At 39.3% G+C, this 17773-nt stretch overlaps 1 protein-coding gene across 2 annotated transcripts in view; it reads left to right on the top strand.

Annotated features, from left to right (window-relative positions):
* magi3b (membrane associated guanylate kinase, WW and PDZ domain containing 3b) overlaps positions 1 to 17773 on the top strand; it is a 285252-nt gene that overhangs the window by 163040 nt on the left and 104439 nt on the right. For both annotated transcript variants that reach the window (XM_088338940.1, XM_088338939.1), the window contains exons 2-3: positions 144 to 260; positions 17428 to 17547. In XM_088338940.1, the coding sequence (XP_088195066.1) occupies positions 144 to 260; positions 17428 to 17547 (237 nt within the window). The remainder of the gene's footprint in view (positions 1 to 143; positions 261 to 17427; positions 17548 to 17773) is intronic.

Genomic DNA, 17773 nt, shown 5'->3' with positions numbered 1-17773 from the left:
AGAAAGGATCCCAATGCTATGATATCACTGAGTCGAAAGCATGATCTTTAACACTATCGATGGGAAAAGAAGGCTTGGATTGATTTCCCTTTCAGAGCAGTAGCCGCTTGCATTGACCTGTTTTGTGTCTCTCTTCCCTGCAGGCAAAGTATTGAACACGGACCTGCGCCACTACCTCAGTCTGCAATTTCAGAAGGGCTCGCTGGACCACAAGCTGCAGCAGATCATACGGGACAACCTCTACCTGCGCACCATCCCGTGTACGTACCACCGTTCCTGCATCACCAAAGTCCTTCTTTTCTTTAGGAGACATCTGGAAATACACCACATCGTTCCGGTGATGTCATCATCCAACTAAGGCTAGGTTCACAATGCAGATCTTAATGCTCAATTCCGATCTTTTGGTGAATTTTGATGTTTTTGTTAGATCGTTTACATTTCCAACTCAATGCAACTTGTATGCGACTCCATATCCTGTGTGAATGCCACAATTGGTCTGCATGCTTAGAAAAGGACAGGTTTCATCACACGCAATGCACTTTAATGTTTGCGGAAGTTGTCATTGATGTTAACAGCGGAGTGTTGTCCCCCCCAAATATTAATCCCATCTTAAACTTGCGTTCCCCTCTTAAGTGCCCTCCGTGTGGTGTGATTTTAATTTAAATATTGTTAACTCCCACTAGAGCAGGGACGTCAAACTCAATTGCACAAGCGGCCAATGATTCAAAACACACTTAACGTCGCGGGCCAACCAGGATAAACATCCTGGGTTAATAATTATTATTGTAAACATAGATATGAATAAAAACAGACAAAAATATTAAATTCAAACCTTAAATCACTTATACAGTATTTATTATTTTGCTGTAAATAAAATTATCTTTTTAAATTATACAACTTAGAACTTAACTTAAACAACTTAACATTAAAATAGCATTCAAATTCCTTTGCTCTTATGTCAATGTATATATTAAAAAAAAAAGATTTTGCTCTCCTCAATATATCTCCTGTCAAAAGTAGAAATATGAAAATGCTGCACAAATTATTTTGTAAAAACGTCTCAACATTCTGAGAACAGGGAGCCTGATGTGCTTACCTTTGGCGCAGACGGAGTAGGGCGAGAGATGGGAGGGAGTGCACTTTTTGCATAGCTCCACCCATCCCTCCCACTCACCCAATCAAATAACTTTAAGTTCTCTTCCGGTGTTTTGGCGTATTTACTATTTGTTCTGTGGATTGATCAAAAAGTATCTGAACACTGAACACAGATTATATAGGGAACTTTTATATAAAGGATTCTTTAGCGTTGTACAGCCAAAACGAGTTTTTTTTTGTGTGAAACCTTGACTGTAAATTGTAGTGAAAACGTGCCCTATATCGTTCTGCTTTGTAGTATGGCTTTGCGTGTATCTGAACAGGATCAATGGCCCAAGTTTTGAACGAGATGGAGAACATTTGCATGCAATTAAATTTGTCTCTGAGCCATAGGTACTAATAGAAAGAGCCATATCTGGCTCGCGAGCCAGTGGTTCCCGACCCCTGGTATATATATAGTATACGTCATATATGAAGGAATAGGTACAGTGACTAAAACGTCTGAATATGATGTTCAGGGATTAGACGGTGTTGTTCATATTGACGGGCCATTACTAACAATAATGTAAAATGGTCTTGCAGGCCGGATATGATTACACGGCGGGCCGGACGTGGCCCGCGGGCCGGGAGTTTGACACATGTGCACTAGAGGATCCTATCGCTTAACAATGAGCACCACTGTTGTTCACAGCAGTGACGTCGAGCAACATGTCTCATATGCGCTGGGCTGTTGGCTGGTTTGTGAGTTATAAAATAGTTCTTCCATGAATGTGTGAGAACATGACATACAGTGTTTTTGTCCGCCATGTTTGTTGAATTATCCATTTGCTTTGTCTGGTTGAAGGCAGAAGAGTGATGTCTACTGCCTATCGATAATGTGCAGGTCGCATGAATGTTCTATTCGGACAGAAGACTCATTCCAAAAGATCAGATATGTATTCGACTTGGCACCTCATGTGAAAGTGGTCTGCGTGTAGTAAGAAAAAATGAGATATTTATCAATCAGACGGACTTTAACAGACTGGATTTAGGTCGCGTCCGTGCAAAAAAAAAAAAGGATCCCTGCATGTGAACCTAGCCAAAAGTGCAACTAAATCAGATTTTACTGCTTTGACTCCGCATGACATGACAAAAATGAGTTGCCCATATAGTTTTATTGAAGGGGGCCTTACATTTTTGTTTTTCGCTCGCTTACCTTTTGTACCGTAAATACCGGACTATAAGGCGCACCTGATTGTAAGCCGCACCCCCCACATTTCGGGAGGTAAACCGATTTATTACATACACAAGCCGCACCGGTATATTAGCCGCATGCACCCACATTAAGAAAAGGAGTCCTTCTTAATTGAACAATTTTAATGGGGAGAATTTGCATGGATTTATTGTTTCTCTGTCACTTATCCATTATCCATTTACAGTCATATCATAATACACCTCAAAGCCACTAGGCTGAGACACTTGTTTTTAGCGAAGAGGCTGAGTCAAGGGGGGGGAATTTTTAAGGGTTATTGTTCTATCTTCGTTATTCATTAGCCATTGTCCGTCGTCGGTCAGTTCATAATACGCTACAAAACCTAGGAGCCGGGACACTTACTCTCAGCCAAAAGGCCAAGCTAAGGTCCTAGCCCCAAAGCCTTGCTGCGATCAGTTCACATTCAATCACAGATTTAATCCCACAGCCGGCGGATTGAACAGAAAATGATACCGGTCGTTATCATTTGATGCAGACCTGCAAAGTCCGGGTAACCGTTGAAAGTAATCCAAGGGAAAAAAAGTGTATATTTCCAAAGGTAAGGGTGGGAAAAATATATATCCACCTTTGTCTGCCGTGTCCACAAACACTCACCTTTGCCGGTCCCCACTTCCCACAATCCCCCGCGTCTGTTGCGCCCCTTCTTTTTAATTGGTCAGTGCAAGACTTATCAGAATAAGTGTCCAAAATAAATACAAATAAATACATTACAAAAATATACAGTTGCAAATACATATTATACATGGTTACACATATTTACAAAGAAAGACGGTACACAGAGAGAGTTTTCAAATCTTTAATTATAATAATATAACTTTCATCCCAAACCGTGCCTGTGAAAGGTACCACCACGCTACCTTCCCTATCATGATTTTTATCCTTCTGTCACCTGTTGTCAATCCGTCTGCGAACCTCAGTTTACTCTAGGCAAGCTTTTCGACCCTGACTCAATCCTGTTTTTGCTCCCGTCTGTTTCCCGGCTTCAAACCCTTTTTTGATCTAAACCACATCTACTCTCCGCTCCTGGCTTTCGACTCGTTGCTGATCCCGACCACACATTTTGCTCTCCTATCCCGGCTAATGATCCGGTTTTTCCGTTCCCGACACCGCCATCGCTCGCCACGGAAGTTTTACTTCCGCGAAAGTGTGTCCTGACAATCTGGGCCCAAATTTGTAGCCACGAGCGATCACTTATTTCAGAATCAATCTCCCAGTTCGCTGCAGTTAGCAGAAATTCATTCAGAATAGGATTGTCATTAAATATAACATCGTTGATTGTATTAGTGCTTTTAAATTTTTACAGCCTGTGATGTGCAGTCAGGGGAGGGAGGTAAGGCACAGGCTTACCTTACATCATGGAAATATTAAATTAAAAAATGGATTACATTGTTATACTTATCCAGAGATAAAGTTATTTCTCATATGATTCTTGTTTTTTCTTTTTGAAAATCCCACAATTTTCACATAATATTATGATTATTGTTAATACAATTGCTATGTAACGTATTGCTGTGCTTATCTTCTGCAGATGAGGAGTGAGGCACATAATTCTCTCAGCTTATGGCAAAGGGTGATAGTGAGTCCAAGTATTCTGATTTGGTGCACAACTTGGCGACAAACAATGGAATTAGTGATAATAATAGCAACAAGCCATCCAGTATCTTCTTTTTATCATTCCTTGGATTTTTTTTCTCATAATGGATGAGAACCTATTAGAATAGACTTCATGAATAAGGTAATGTAAGATGAAAAAAAACAAATGTTTTCCCAATGCCACCGTTTAAGTTAAGCGTTCTTGCTCTGCCGATCAAATGATTATTAGGATGTAGGTAATGGACCTATACAGTCATGAAGCTCACCACCTTACTGATTCCAGCTCTCTTACAGTAAAAAAGGAGCAAACAATGCCAACAGTGTGTCATGCCCCCCCCCAAAACAAGAAAATAAAATAGGTCTGATGTTAATATAACAACAATTCAGGATCAAGGGATTTGGTCTTGAGGCAGCATGGCGGCTGGGTAGTTAGCTCATAGCCACATGGTGCAGGTGTCCGGGGTTCAATTCCAGCTATTGGCCGGAGTGCGGAGTTTGCATGTTATCCCTGTGCCGGCATGGGCTTATTCCGCACACTCCAGTTTCCTCCCACACTCCAAAGATATGCATGGCAAGTCCAAATTGTCCCTAGGTATGAATGACCTTGTAAATGGTTTTATGTCACTGTGCTCCCTGCATTTGGATGGCAACCAGTTCAGGGTATCCCCTGCCCTCTGTCTGAAGACAGCTGGAATGGGCTCCAGCACCCCCTGGGACCCTAATGAGGATAAGCGGTGCAGAAAATGGATAAATGGGTTGATGAATTTTGCTCCTCATTTTAAAATGGTGTTCTGATTTTTAAATATAAAAATACAAAAGTGTATTTGTTTATGTGTTTTAATTAAGGTTGTTACAGAATGATGTCTAACAAACAATGTCTGTGCTATTAAAACATGTATATTATTGTCATGACAGTTACTCAACGCAATCTTATGGTCTGTAAACCTTCATCGATATAAATAATGGACATAAAACCAAATGCGGTGTTGATTCTGAAATATATCCAACACATAATGGTTGATTTTGAGGGTCAAAACAATGCTTGTCTCGTGTCAAGTGCTCAACGGAACTTAAGCCGGTTGTTTACTTCCAGTCAAGAGCTTCATTGATTTGCTATAATATCCAACACAACGTGGCTCACTTCCTCAGCCTAATTAATCATTCCTGATCCACCCTACCGCTACCGGTCACAACCTCGACAGTTTTCTCTCAAACCTCCTTCTGTTGATCTTCTGTGTGTTAGATCAGGCCTCTCCTGTGTTAGATACAAGACTTGAGCTATGTTGTTAGGTTGCTGTGACTTGTCCTTGCTCGATGTCTGCCATATCTTAAAACACTCTTGCGCACATTATCCAATCGGAACCAGCTAAGACCGTTAAGTCTCACATAGCAGCCATCCAGGCCAGTGCTGCCCGCCCCTGTGTGGGTTGGCTGCCAGGAAAGTTTAAAACTATTCCCGATCTTTGATAAGTCAGACTTCTTCCGCGTCATGTTGAAGAAGCCTCCGCATCTTTTTGGCATCCAGTCAATAATTAAAAAATAATTTGCCGTCTCCTGGTTCCTAATTCTAGTATAGCAAGCATCTAAGATAAAAGAACTGGTCTGAGGTTCAGGGAAACACTTTATACGTTTGTAGTGTCATTGATTTCAAATGGCACAAGGTTGCTGTAGCGTTCAATGGTTAGTTTTAGAAACTTAGCTTTTCTCTCATTACAATTTGCATTGAGCTATTTGACAACCGTGTCATCTGCAGGGTTTAAGAATTATGCCACACCTACAAATTAATCGATCAATTTGTAGATTTATCGGTTCATTCATTAAACAATGAGAAAACAAGTTCAATAAATATTTTAGAAAACATAGATTCATGATGCTTTATTAATGTGTCGGCTTGTGCCGTGTCAATAAATAGGAACACAAAAACAATCAGTATTATTTTCAAAGTACAAGCAAATCTTTGGCCTCGCCATATTCCTTCAAAATGTAATTTAAAGGGACAGTGCATATTATTTGACCACTTAAGGTGTCTGTATTGTGTCGTGCATCTGAAAATGAAAGCTAAAAGCTTAAGGAAGTATACAAACCACGGAAACTCACACTTTAACCGTGAATGTTGTTTCTACCTCAGAGACATATTTTTATTTATTTTTATTGGTCATGTTAATCTTTTTATTTGGCGTTCTGCCTTTTCTATGTGGATGGTATACTTAAGCTAGCTATTAACAGGGTTGGGTAGGGTTACTTTAACTTGATTACTTTCAATTAGTTTTGGATTACTCCAATACCAGAAATGCTAATAAAAGACAGAAGAAACTAAATATGAATAAAATGACTAAATTTTGTGCAGGCTTGGGGAGTAACGGAACACATGGAACGGCAAAAATGATGTTGGCAAGCTGTTTGGATTTATTTTCATTTTGTTTCTGTCGCATTTTATGTTAGTCTTGCCGGAGATCAAAGAAATCAAAGCCAGGAGAGAAAGCTTACCACGTGTTGTGAGTCATAATTTTATTCATATTTAGTTTATTTTGTCTTTTATTAGCATATTTGGTATTGGAGTAATCCAAAAGTAATTGAAAGTAATCCAGTAAAGTAACCCTACCCAACCCCGGCTATTAACTCAATATCAAATGAGCCGTTTCAATCTGGCAGGTGACAACTCACACCTACCATTCACTGTAGGACAAACGATTGCATACTTTCCAGTATGTTAAAAAAAAACATCAACAAATAACTTGTTTGTGACAACCTACCCAAAATGTTTGGGACAAACACAATTGAGCTAGTATTTGCTCTCAATTATCAGGAAACCAAGAAGAAAATAGGCGTGGCATTCGAGAGTTAAATATTTTCTTCAATTAATTAGTCAATTAATGTTTACACTTTAAATACTTAATAATTTTCTACAGTGGAAAGGTATTTTACTGCTGCTGTTGTTGCTTTTACTCTAAAACAAATATGTGAGAGTGGAAGTTATAAACATATGTGAACTCATTTTTTTTTTCGCTGAAGATTATTGAGTTCCCTTTTCCTGGAAGAACAGCGGAGCAGTTAAACCATTTTCAGAGTTTAACCCTCAAATTCACTGTGTATGAGTACCTTCATGTAATAGTTAAAATATTTCTGCTCGTGAGGTGCTACATAATACACTCTGTCCCTTTTAAGAGACCCCAAGACTTGTCAATAAGTGGTTTAAAAAAAAAAAACACCCACATATGCTGACCAATTTAAGTGAGTTTTTGAAGACCAATATCAATTTGCTTAACTCTGACCTATGCATCATATTAACAACAACATATATTTAATGCAAATAACATTGGTCTCATATTATGAATGACATTTAAATAAAAAAAGCTCATATTTGAGGGTGTATGCATGTGTTGATGTGCAAAACAACATTATTCATGGTCTGTCACTTATAAAAGGCATTGGAAGTGTGCAACAATACAATCACAGACGCAGGAAAGAATTGTTTTAAAAGCCTCTGTTGCCATAGAAACCAAGAAGACGGCAACATCAACTCCATCTATCTATCTATCTATCTATCTATCTATCTATCTATCTATCTATCTATCTATCTATCTATCTATCTATCTATCTATCTATCTATCTATCTATCTATATCTATCTAGCTTGTATCTATCTATATATCTATCTATCTCTATCTATCTACCTACCTACCTACCTCTCTCTCTCTCTCTCTGTCTCTCTCTCTCTCTCTCTCTCTCTCTCTCTCTCTCTCTCTCTCTCTCTCTCTCTCTCTCTCTCTCTCTCTCTCTCTCTCTCTCTCTCTCTCTTATCTATCCATATGTGCCCACCTGCCCATCCGTCCTTCCGCCCGCCTCTTATTTTGCCCCCTACAATGAGTGACCCAGCTTTCTTAAGTTGAACTGGATTCAAAAGATGCAAAGGGTAGCTGGGTCCTCAGTATTTCAAAAATTCCTACAGTGTTTGAATCCTTGGAAGAATAAATCATAAGGGCCTAGTGCAGTCAGATTCAGAAATGTCCTGACGCAATTGTTAATGCTTTTTGGATTTATATTTTTTCAAATAGATTTGACCCTCATTATTATTCAGCAAATATAGTTCAGGGTAACCAAAAATGATTCAATTAAAAGAAAATATGTAATACATTGCAGAAGTGAATAATTTGTCAATATACGTAGTATTTATTTTCATCTTAATGTCGAGAATTATCATGACTTAGTCCGTAATTGAGTAGACCTTTCTCAGATAATTTAGACATCTCTATGTGGTTCACGGATCCCTTAATCGCCCAGGTCGCAAGGGCAACACTGAGGACCCAGCTCTGGACAGATTTTTTCACTGCTGACGGTTCCTGGCCTGTTTTTATGTCGTTGCACAGTTTGGCCAGTCCATTCCTTTATGTTGTCGGCCCAGTGCTTTTTTTGTCTTCTTCTCTTCTTATCTCCTTGGACTGTCCCCTGGAAAATAACGCTATTGACGCTAACGCTAAGCTAATATTAAGTTACTGCTGAGGTTTCTTGGAAGACAATCATTCTGGTCAGGGTCGGAGCCTTCATGGGGCCCCAGGCAAAATTAGATTGTGGGTCCCCTTATTACTTAATCATATGCATACCTACTATAACTGGTCAAGAAGCCAATTTTGCAGACATCCATCCATTATGGGGGTGCTGGAGCCCATCTCAGCTATCTTGGGGCAATGGGCAGGGGACACCCTGAACTTGACAGCCAGTCGCAGGGCACACAGAGACAAACAACACACCTAGGGACTCTTTGGACCGGCCAATTAACCTGAATGCATGTTGTTTGAGTGGCCGGAGAAACCCACGCATGCACCGGGAGAACATTCAAACTCCAAACGGGAAGGTTGCGGTAGCTGGACCTCTGGGGCTGCGTGCAAACCACCAATCCGCCGTGCCGGCCAGAGACCGATCCATTTATTTAAATGTATGAATCAATATGCATGCACATATGTGTCTGTGTGATTTCAACAGTCATTGAAATATGTCATGCCACATATCATTGAGAAGCTTAAACTCTTGGGATTCAATATATGATTAGCATTTCAAAATGCACTCATCACGGACACATCATGATCAGACAGAAACAAGATATTCGAAAACTACAAAGCTGAGGTAGCTCACCAAAGACGCTGTCTTGCAGCTATCACATCCAATGATAGTACGCAACCTTGTATCTGCCAGTGAATCCAACTGTGTAAACTATTAACTAAAAAAAAAAACACGATCATGCCGACAGGTAAAAAAAAAACATTAACCAAAAGGCATCTCTACTTCGATGGATGTTCCTTGTTGGTAACTTTTTGTTGAGCCCATTAATTTCCTTTTACAAATAAACAGATATAAGTAAAATGATTTCTCTTAAGCCGTTACTGACTAAACTTTTGATTGACATCATTGTTGGCCATTTTCAGGCTTTGTTTCAAGGTCCAGAGTGCGCATTAGCTTATAACAGGACTGTATTGCTAAAAATGAACTACCTCCTTTACTTTTGAATGAATTAACAATAGTAACTGTTTAGAATGATGATTGACACACTGGTTAGCTAATGGGATCCTGAATAAATCGATAAAGATGTCCTAATTGTATTTAAATTAGGCCTTGAAATAAGTGTGCGTAACACCACCGATTTTAAGTGCAAGAGTGCGCAATGGTTATAGAGGCGCAAAAAAATTGAACGTTTACAACTCTTTCACAATGTCTAAAAAAAATGGCCAAAGTAAAATACACTTTTGCAAATGTGGAAACCAGTCATCTCCACATGGTCAGCTTTTGGAAACGCCTAAACCCACCCTTCAAATATGTGTAAAATACAATGTTTAGTTTTTCAGATGGTAACAGGTTTAATCTATTGTCTCTCCTGTTTTCCAGAAAAAATGCCCGTGCCACACTCATCTGCTGGCATTTAATTGCAAAACAAAATCTAGGCGAGACTATCAACCTGCTATTTCTCTGTGTTCTAATTTAGATTACTCAATTTTAGTAGCATTTGCTGTGATTATTTCAATTTGGGACAAAACTTTAGAGTCTTGCCTATCAAATGAGAGCAAAAATGTCCATATTTTCCAAATGGTGTAAGATCAGCATTCAGTTTGCTTTAGGTGCGTATTGGATTATGATTTGAGGCGAATTTTACAGGAACTTTAGGAGATGAATGAACTTAAAGGTTATGTAAGTATGAATAATGATTGTTTGGTGTTAGTTTGTGTTTTTTTTGTATGTTTGATGTTCACATAGTCAGATCAGGAGGCCTTTCTTGCTACTGGTAACCATGGAAACCAGTGCTGTTTTATGCAGAGGAGCAAACCCAAGCCCTCAAAAATAGTCTGAAGAAGGATTGGCACAGCTGGACACAGTACAGGATGGACATAATTGATCTATTCCTGGTGATAATAATTTTAATCAAGCAACATTGCAATAAGTATTCATTGCCATGGTGTCAAGAAGTGCAAGCCATGCAAAGGAAGTAGTCGTGGAAGAAAAATAGACTGACTGTTGCTCATGGAAACAAAGTTTGCGGTTATCAAAGGTGTCCTTTGATGACATAATGTATTTCAACTTAACAACCTCAATTTACTGTGTAATAATAATAATAATAATAATAATTTCCTTTGTATTGTCATTCTTTGTAACAATGTACACAGAACAAAATGTCGATACACCTGACCCGTTGTAGCGAGTCGATGCAGCCACAGCCAACAGAGGGCGCCGCCATTATACCAATTAGGTATGACTCGGCCGAGGCGCGAACCAGCGACCTCAATGTTGTTTTCAAAATTACAGATTTAAGAAAAGTTATTTTGGCTTATTTAATATAAATGTAAAACGAGTAGTATTTTTTTCCCCCTATTATTTGACAGAAGTGCTGCACGAATGACCAACATCGCATCGATATTGTGATGTGATGAAGAGCCATCGCAAGACACTTCGGTTTGAGCCTTGTGTAAGCAGACAGCAACCATAGAAAAGCTTGTCAATATGTTTAACCCACATGTTATCTTCATTTTAAGGACCTTTTTTTAACTTTTTAAAAATACAAAATACATGGAAATGTGAATAAAAATAAGATTTCATTTTTTTACTGTTGAACTAATCAAGGAAAAGTCATAACAGTTAAATGTAATCAAATACTATTCAAGGGAATTTTTCTAGGTTTTAAACAACACAGTGGTGGGTGATTTTGACCCCAGGCCAACAGGAAGGTTAAGTACTCCCAGAAATCAAAAATAGCAAGGAAATACAGTGGAACCTCGGTTCTCGACCATGATCCGTTCCAGAACCCTGTTCAAAAACCGATTTGTTTAATCACCGAAATCGTTTTTCCCATTAAAAGTAATGTAAAATCGTTTTAATCCGTTCCAACACCCTGAATGTTTACCATGAACGTAAACATGAAGCTAACCCAGGCTAATCGTACGTTCGCGTTAGCGTAATTTTCCGTATGAAAGATTACACTAACATGAACGTGTAAAAATAAAAAAATCAGGTCGTTTACATGTCATTTAGCACCCGGGTCTCCACAACAAGTGGCTAGCGCTTCATTGGAAAGGGGGCTCCGTTCCAACACCCTGAATGTTTTACGTAAACAAAGCTAACCCAAGCTAATCGTACGTTTGCGTTATCGTAATCTTCCGTACGAAAATATTACATGAACGTGTAAAAATAAAAAAAGGATAAAGAAAATAATTATGAATAGGATTTCTTACCTTTGTGGTGGACGGTGGGGAGAGAAAAAACATCAAAAGTTTTTCAACCTCTTCCAAAATTTGCGGCAGTTGCTTGCTTATAGCGCTAACTTCCTTAGCCACATCACTTGATTTCACAGCCTCCTTATTCTTTACTGTCGTACTGATAGTAGATTTAGCCATGCTGTATTCACTAGCAAGATCGGAAATTCGTACACCTCTTTCATATTTGATTATGTCTTTCTTAAAGGCAATAGTTGTACGAACAACTTGTCTTTTTTCACCTGTCCAGCTTGCACCGACCTTCTTCTGAGGCATAATTAGGGGCTAAAACACCCGTACGCCGCTCAGCATCGCACCCTAGCATACCGGCGTTCGAACTCCGATTTTTTGACCGAACAGAGAAGCAAGAATTTTTCAAAATTTTTGGTCGAACACCGATTTGTCCGAACTGAGAGGCGTTCGAAAACCGAGGTTCCACTGTAGCCTTTTTCTTTTTTTTTCTTTTTTTTTTTTTTTTTTTTTAAATCGATCATTGCATACTGGTCTGTAAAAGTGCAACTATATTTTTCCCCAAAATTGCTCAGCTCTTTTTGACACTGAGAAATGACACATGCAACTCCCTCAAAAGCCTGCCCATCTTTTTTATACTCGTAGGAATGGGATTCAAAAAACAAATCAAGATCCAATAGTACCCAGAACACGTTTACGGCCCTGATATATGCTCTATGGCAAAATCTTTCATTTTCTAAGATGTTGAACAGGCACTTTCTGAGCTGCTAGCAGCAAATGATCCATTTTTCTTTCCAATCTCACCTGCACATGCTCATACATCGCCATCGAGTGTCACAGGGAACACGCTTTCCATTCCTCTTTTCGTGTTGGACCCTGGCGGCGGTTGAAGCTTTATGGGCCATCGGCGACATTCATCACGGGCCCCCCACCGAATCCGACTCTAATTCCCAGCTTGAATGAGTGCCGTAATGAGTGGACAAGGAAGGAAGTGGCTGCCGTCTCTCACTTTCATCCTTCACCGTCCCCTCTGTTTCAATTACCTTTCACCTTGTTTTACTACCATCATTTTTTTTCCAAGCGGCTGTTTACAGCTGATTTTAAAATGTAGATTGACGCTAAAAAGATATAGGGCCCAAATATAAAAATGGTGAGATTAGATTAGATAGCCGTCAGTCTTGGCTTGCTCAAACAGTCTCATGGAGGGATGGTTGAAGACCAACAAGGTTTTAGTACCGTGCCGATACTATGGATCGACGAGATGTTTTTTTAGGGCCGATACTGATTATTAGTATTAAGAGGAGGCCGATAATTGATAGTTGGAGGTGATATTAATTTGCTGTAAGAGCTTAAACATTGGCGTTAGAGGTATTTAATCATGAGAAATACACAAAGAATATTTGTTATAAATTCAAGTACCGTAAATTCCTGACTATAAGCCGCTACTTTTTGCCCAAACGTTCAACCCTGCGGCTTATTCAGTGATGCGGCCAATTTATGTAATTTTTCTAACAGCCGCCAGCGGCGCTCGAGTAGCAAAAGGTAAGATTTAGACCGGTGGAATATATGCGCGGAGGAAGACTGCAACTTCTTAGCTTGTGCACAAATTAAATTAGCGTAGACATATCCTCATCATGCAAATTGCAAAAAGAAAGGCACTTGACGTAGCTTTCAAGCTCAAAGCAAACGAGCAGTCCGATAAAGAAGGAGACAGAGCTATTGCACGTATTCTTGTTTTTGAATAAGGGAGCGTGGGTCGACGCCTATATGGCAGTCTTTTTCCCATACTGGGGAAGAAGACTTTGATGACGTCAGTTATAAGGAGGAAGATGAGGAGGGTTTACCGTGGTTTCTACAAGTACGGTATGTTTTCTTTAACAGACCCGTTTACTGTGTTGCGAGCGTGTTCCTAGTAGCGTTTTGCTACCCTTCACAGGCACGGTTTGGGATGAAAGTTATAATATTATAATTAAAGATTGGAAAACTCTCTCGGTGTACCATCTTTCTTTGTAAATATGTGTAACGGATGTATAATATGTATTTGCACCTGTATATTTTTGTAATGTATTTATTTGAGACACTTATTCTGATATGTTTTTCGAATTAAAAAAGAGGGGCGGAGCAAACGCGGGCTGACGGGAAGTGGTGTAAAGTTGAGTGGGACCTGTTGTCGCAGCGGACAATAGCGGATATATATTTTTCCCACCCTTACCTCTGGAAATATAGACTTTTTTTCCTTGGATTAGTTTCAACAGGTACCCAGACTCTGCAGGTCTGCATCAAACCTTAAGTACCGGTATAATTTTCTGTTCATTTTGCCGGCTGTGATTTTTAAACTGTGTGCTCTATATTCAGTCACAATCGTGGGGCTCAAAGCCGGGTTTGGGCTACTTTTGTGATTGTGATACATGTTTTAATGTGGGCGCATGCGGCCTATATACAGGTGCGGCTTGTGTACATACAAAATCGGTTTTCCTCTTAAAATGTGGTGGGTGCGGCTTATAATCAGGTGCGCTCTATAGTCCGGAATTTACGGTAAAACTTAAATAGGACTTTGGAACCTTTTGCAGTAAATATTGTATAATTTCAACACAACTAAAATGACTAATCTTTCACTTTCACATGACTAATAATTGTGTTACTCCTCTGTAGTCTCTCAAACCCACACAACACAATGTAGAAAGTCAGATTTTAAATTCAATTCTTACATTTGTCTTTAAGGAGAAATCCAATAAAACTAGGGTGTCATTCAAATGGTTCTCTGGTTACAGCGGTCAGTGAACAACTAAATGCAATAACATGCTTTATAATAAGGCAACCATAGCACAATATCAACATGCATTACAATAAGGCTATTGTAGCACGCTATATAAAGGCTACTTGTGAATAACTAGATATGGTCTGAATATTATAGTGTTTAGCCTCCATTGTTGGTGACTTTCACATGAATATGTATTAGTAAACTAATCATGTAGACAATGATTGTTTTTTCTTCTTTTTTTTTAATGAAGTTAATCAATATTTTCCAACAAACACATTATACAGGCTACGATTGCGATATTCGTTGTTCCGGAAGTGCAGCAGTTGAGAAGCTTAAGAAAATCGGAGTGTTTACGTGAAGCGGGATGAGACTCCGGGGTTGTCTGCTTCTCTGCTTCTGTTAACTTGTAATAATGTTACGTTACATTATAGGGATGGACAAAAATATATATTTTCCTTTTCTTCAATGCATTGGCAAATTAATCAATTGGTGCAGTGTTTTTCAACATTTCTCCGAATCAAGGCACACTTTTTTTCATGAAAAATCTTGAGGCGCATTGTCCATCAGATTCCTGCTTTGCTTAGTGTTCAAAGCTAAAATGGATAGTATGCATTGTTTTGCGCTTCCTAGTGGTAAAAAATGTCATCCTGAAAGGGGATACCACTTGTGAGGTCCCTTCTCAAGGTTTCTCTTTTTCCTCACGCTGAGGTTTTGAGTTGTTCCTTGCCTGCATGTTGGTTTAAGATCAGGTAATTGTGTCATTGTATTCCTGTGCAGTCCTTTGAGACATTTTTGTGATTAAGGGCTATATAAATAAATTTTACTTGACTTGACTTGACATTACCAATGTTTACTTGTCAGTATATTTCCCTCTGCCAAAAATAATAATATGCTGTTATCTACTGATGTAAAGGAATATTACATTTACTCGATTGATCACTGGAATAAAGCAAACATACTGAACATTGGCATACTTTTTTGCAAACATAAAATTGGACAATGTTCTGCAGCACACTGGACAAGGTTTAGTAAATCTAATTCAAACAACCATTGTTATAGTCCGACTTTAAATTCTGATTAGTTGGTTTTTGGACAGTTAGCATTTGGTTTGGTTCATTGTTTAATAGTGTGCAGCTGTCACTAAAACGTGTCTGGTGCACTCTAAATTGAGACACATTACAAAACACACCCCAAATCCGGAGCATATGCACCTGCCCCTCATTCGGCCACAGTTTCCATTTGGAATGAGGCCTCATTATGTCGCCACGCACTGGAGAGGGATCCCCCGGCGTGGAGGGATAATGGTTGCGGGCGACAGTTGGCAGGTACGCGGCGAATGCGGCTCAAGTAATTGGGCTGCACTGGCACATTTTTGAAGAGCAAAGTCGCCAGTGATCCCCATTGCTAATGAGAAGCAGAGCACAGTGGCATTCTCGTGTGACAAGGAAAGTGTCAAGCGCTTCAGCTAACACCAAAACGTGTGTAACCGGGAAGCTCGGCTAAGACTTCTGATGTTTGTCCCGCTATCAAAGGAGCTATTTAATCAAGTGCTGGGGTGCCAAGAAGCTGTCAATGCCCAATTAAATTGGTAGCAGAAGAGCTGGGAATCACAAACAAAACAAAGAGTGAGAACGGCGACATAAATTGACTTAATAGGATGGTGAGACGCTGCAACCAGCTGCACTTGCTTGGTAATTGATACATGTGTTAAAAATAACAAGAAAGCTTTCTCCATAAAACATTTGATTGATCAACCCTTAGAAACATGGATCAGTAACACTATTCCCTGTGTGCGCGAGAGATTTGTGACCGTCCACAATGGCATTTTGCCTTTGGTGTCTTGTGAGCATTGGCACTTTTTGGAGTCTATCAGGTATCAAACAGGGGAGATCATTTTTGTGCTAGGCCGCCAAAGATTGCTTGTGCGTGGGCCACATAAGCCAACAGTGCCATGCTCGTTTCCACAATCAGTGTGCTTGAAATCCTTCAAAGTCAAGTCAAGTCATGTTTGTTTGTACAGACGCTGCCCTACTTACGAACGAGATTCAAAGTAGTGTTCCGGACGATCGTTTGTAAGTTGAATTTGTTCGTAAGCTGCTTCAGTGCTATATTTTGAATGCTTGAGGTTTATACAAGTATGTTTAAGGCTTATATAAGTAACCTGTATTATATTGTACTAAAAAATAAACATTTCATAAATTAATATGCTCTATAAAGATAAAGTTAAGACACCTGCGGCGATGGATGGATGATTTAAATTCATTTTCGACAAAACAACAAACATAAACCTACATACATTTGTTTGAAAAAAAAGATTAAAAAAATATTTGTAGCAAAACGTTCAGAAATCTAAACTAACTTTTAACACAAACTTAATCTTCATAATGTGCGCAAAAACAGCTCATTGCTTGTGTCTATAACCACAATTAGGGAATTTTCACCAACTTTGAGATAAACTCTTAAAATATTTACCTCATTTTCATTACTTAGTCATCTTTCATATGTCCATTTTTAAAATGGCAAACAATACAAATAAATGTTATTTATTGGCCAGCTTTAACTTTAAACCTACTTGAACGCTCAAGCTTAGTTATTGGATACAACAGCCTCCAGCCTATTTTCCTATTAGCATCCAGCAAAGGTTATATCTCTTTGTATACATCAGGAATATATATTGAAAATTATCATAATAGCCTTTTCTTGGAATCATCTTGTGTTTTATATTCCTGTGTGATAAGCCCACAAACTCTGATGGTCCCGTTTGAATGCCACATAGCATCAATCCAGAACAATGAAAGAAGAATAACCGAGTACACATGCAGCCCTTGGCCTGACCTTGGACAGAATTTACTGTGATTGAATGAACGCTCTTACGATTTGTATCGAAGTTGGCTTCGTCGATTGGCTCACTCTCAAAATGCAGCATTTTAATGCTGCTGGCCTTGGTGTTTCCTTCAGTGGGCTTGTTGCTGTGCAGTTTTCAGGCCACGCTTTGGTTCTTGAGATGGTTTTGTTTTTGCGCAGGCACCACCAGGCTTCCACGAGAAGGAGAAGTTCCCGGTGTGGACTACAATTTCATCAGTCTCGGAGACTTTCGTATTCTGGAGGAGAGCGGACTACTTCTGGAGAGTGGCACCTACGATGGTGAGTACATTTGCACACATCATTGGAAAAGGTTCACTGTTAATTGACACAATATTAATACAATTATGTGATGTGCCATTGCAGTATTGCTTCATATTACACTACATGAACCGTATGTGACTGAAGTTGACGTTTCTTAATGTTATTTTGGCCATAGAATAGAATCGCTAACCTTGGTCAAGGTTGCCAAGCCCTACGTCAAGGCTTGTCACCACTGACATGTGAG

The sequence above is a fragment of the Urocampus carinirostris genome, chromosome 6 (genome assembly GCF_059441175.1).
Source record: "Urocampus carinirostris isolate Australia breed hairy pipefish chromosome 6, RoL_Ucar_1.0, whole genome shotgun sequence".
Lineage (NCBI taxonomy): Eukaryota > Metazoa > Chordata > Actinopteri > Syngnathiformes > Syngnathidae > Urocampus > Urocampus carinirostris.
The sequence above is the reverse complement of the archived record's forward strand: the minus strand, read 5'-3'. Positions and strand labels throughout refer to the sequence as shown.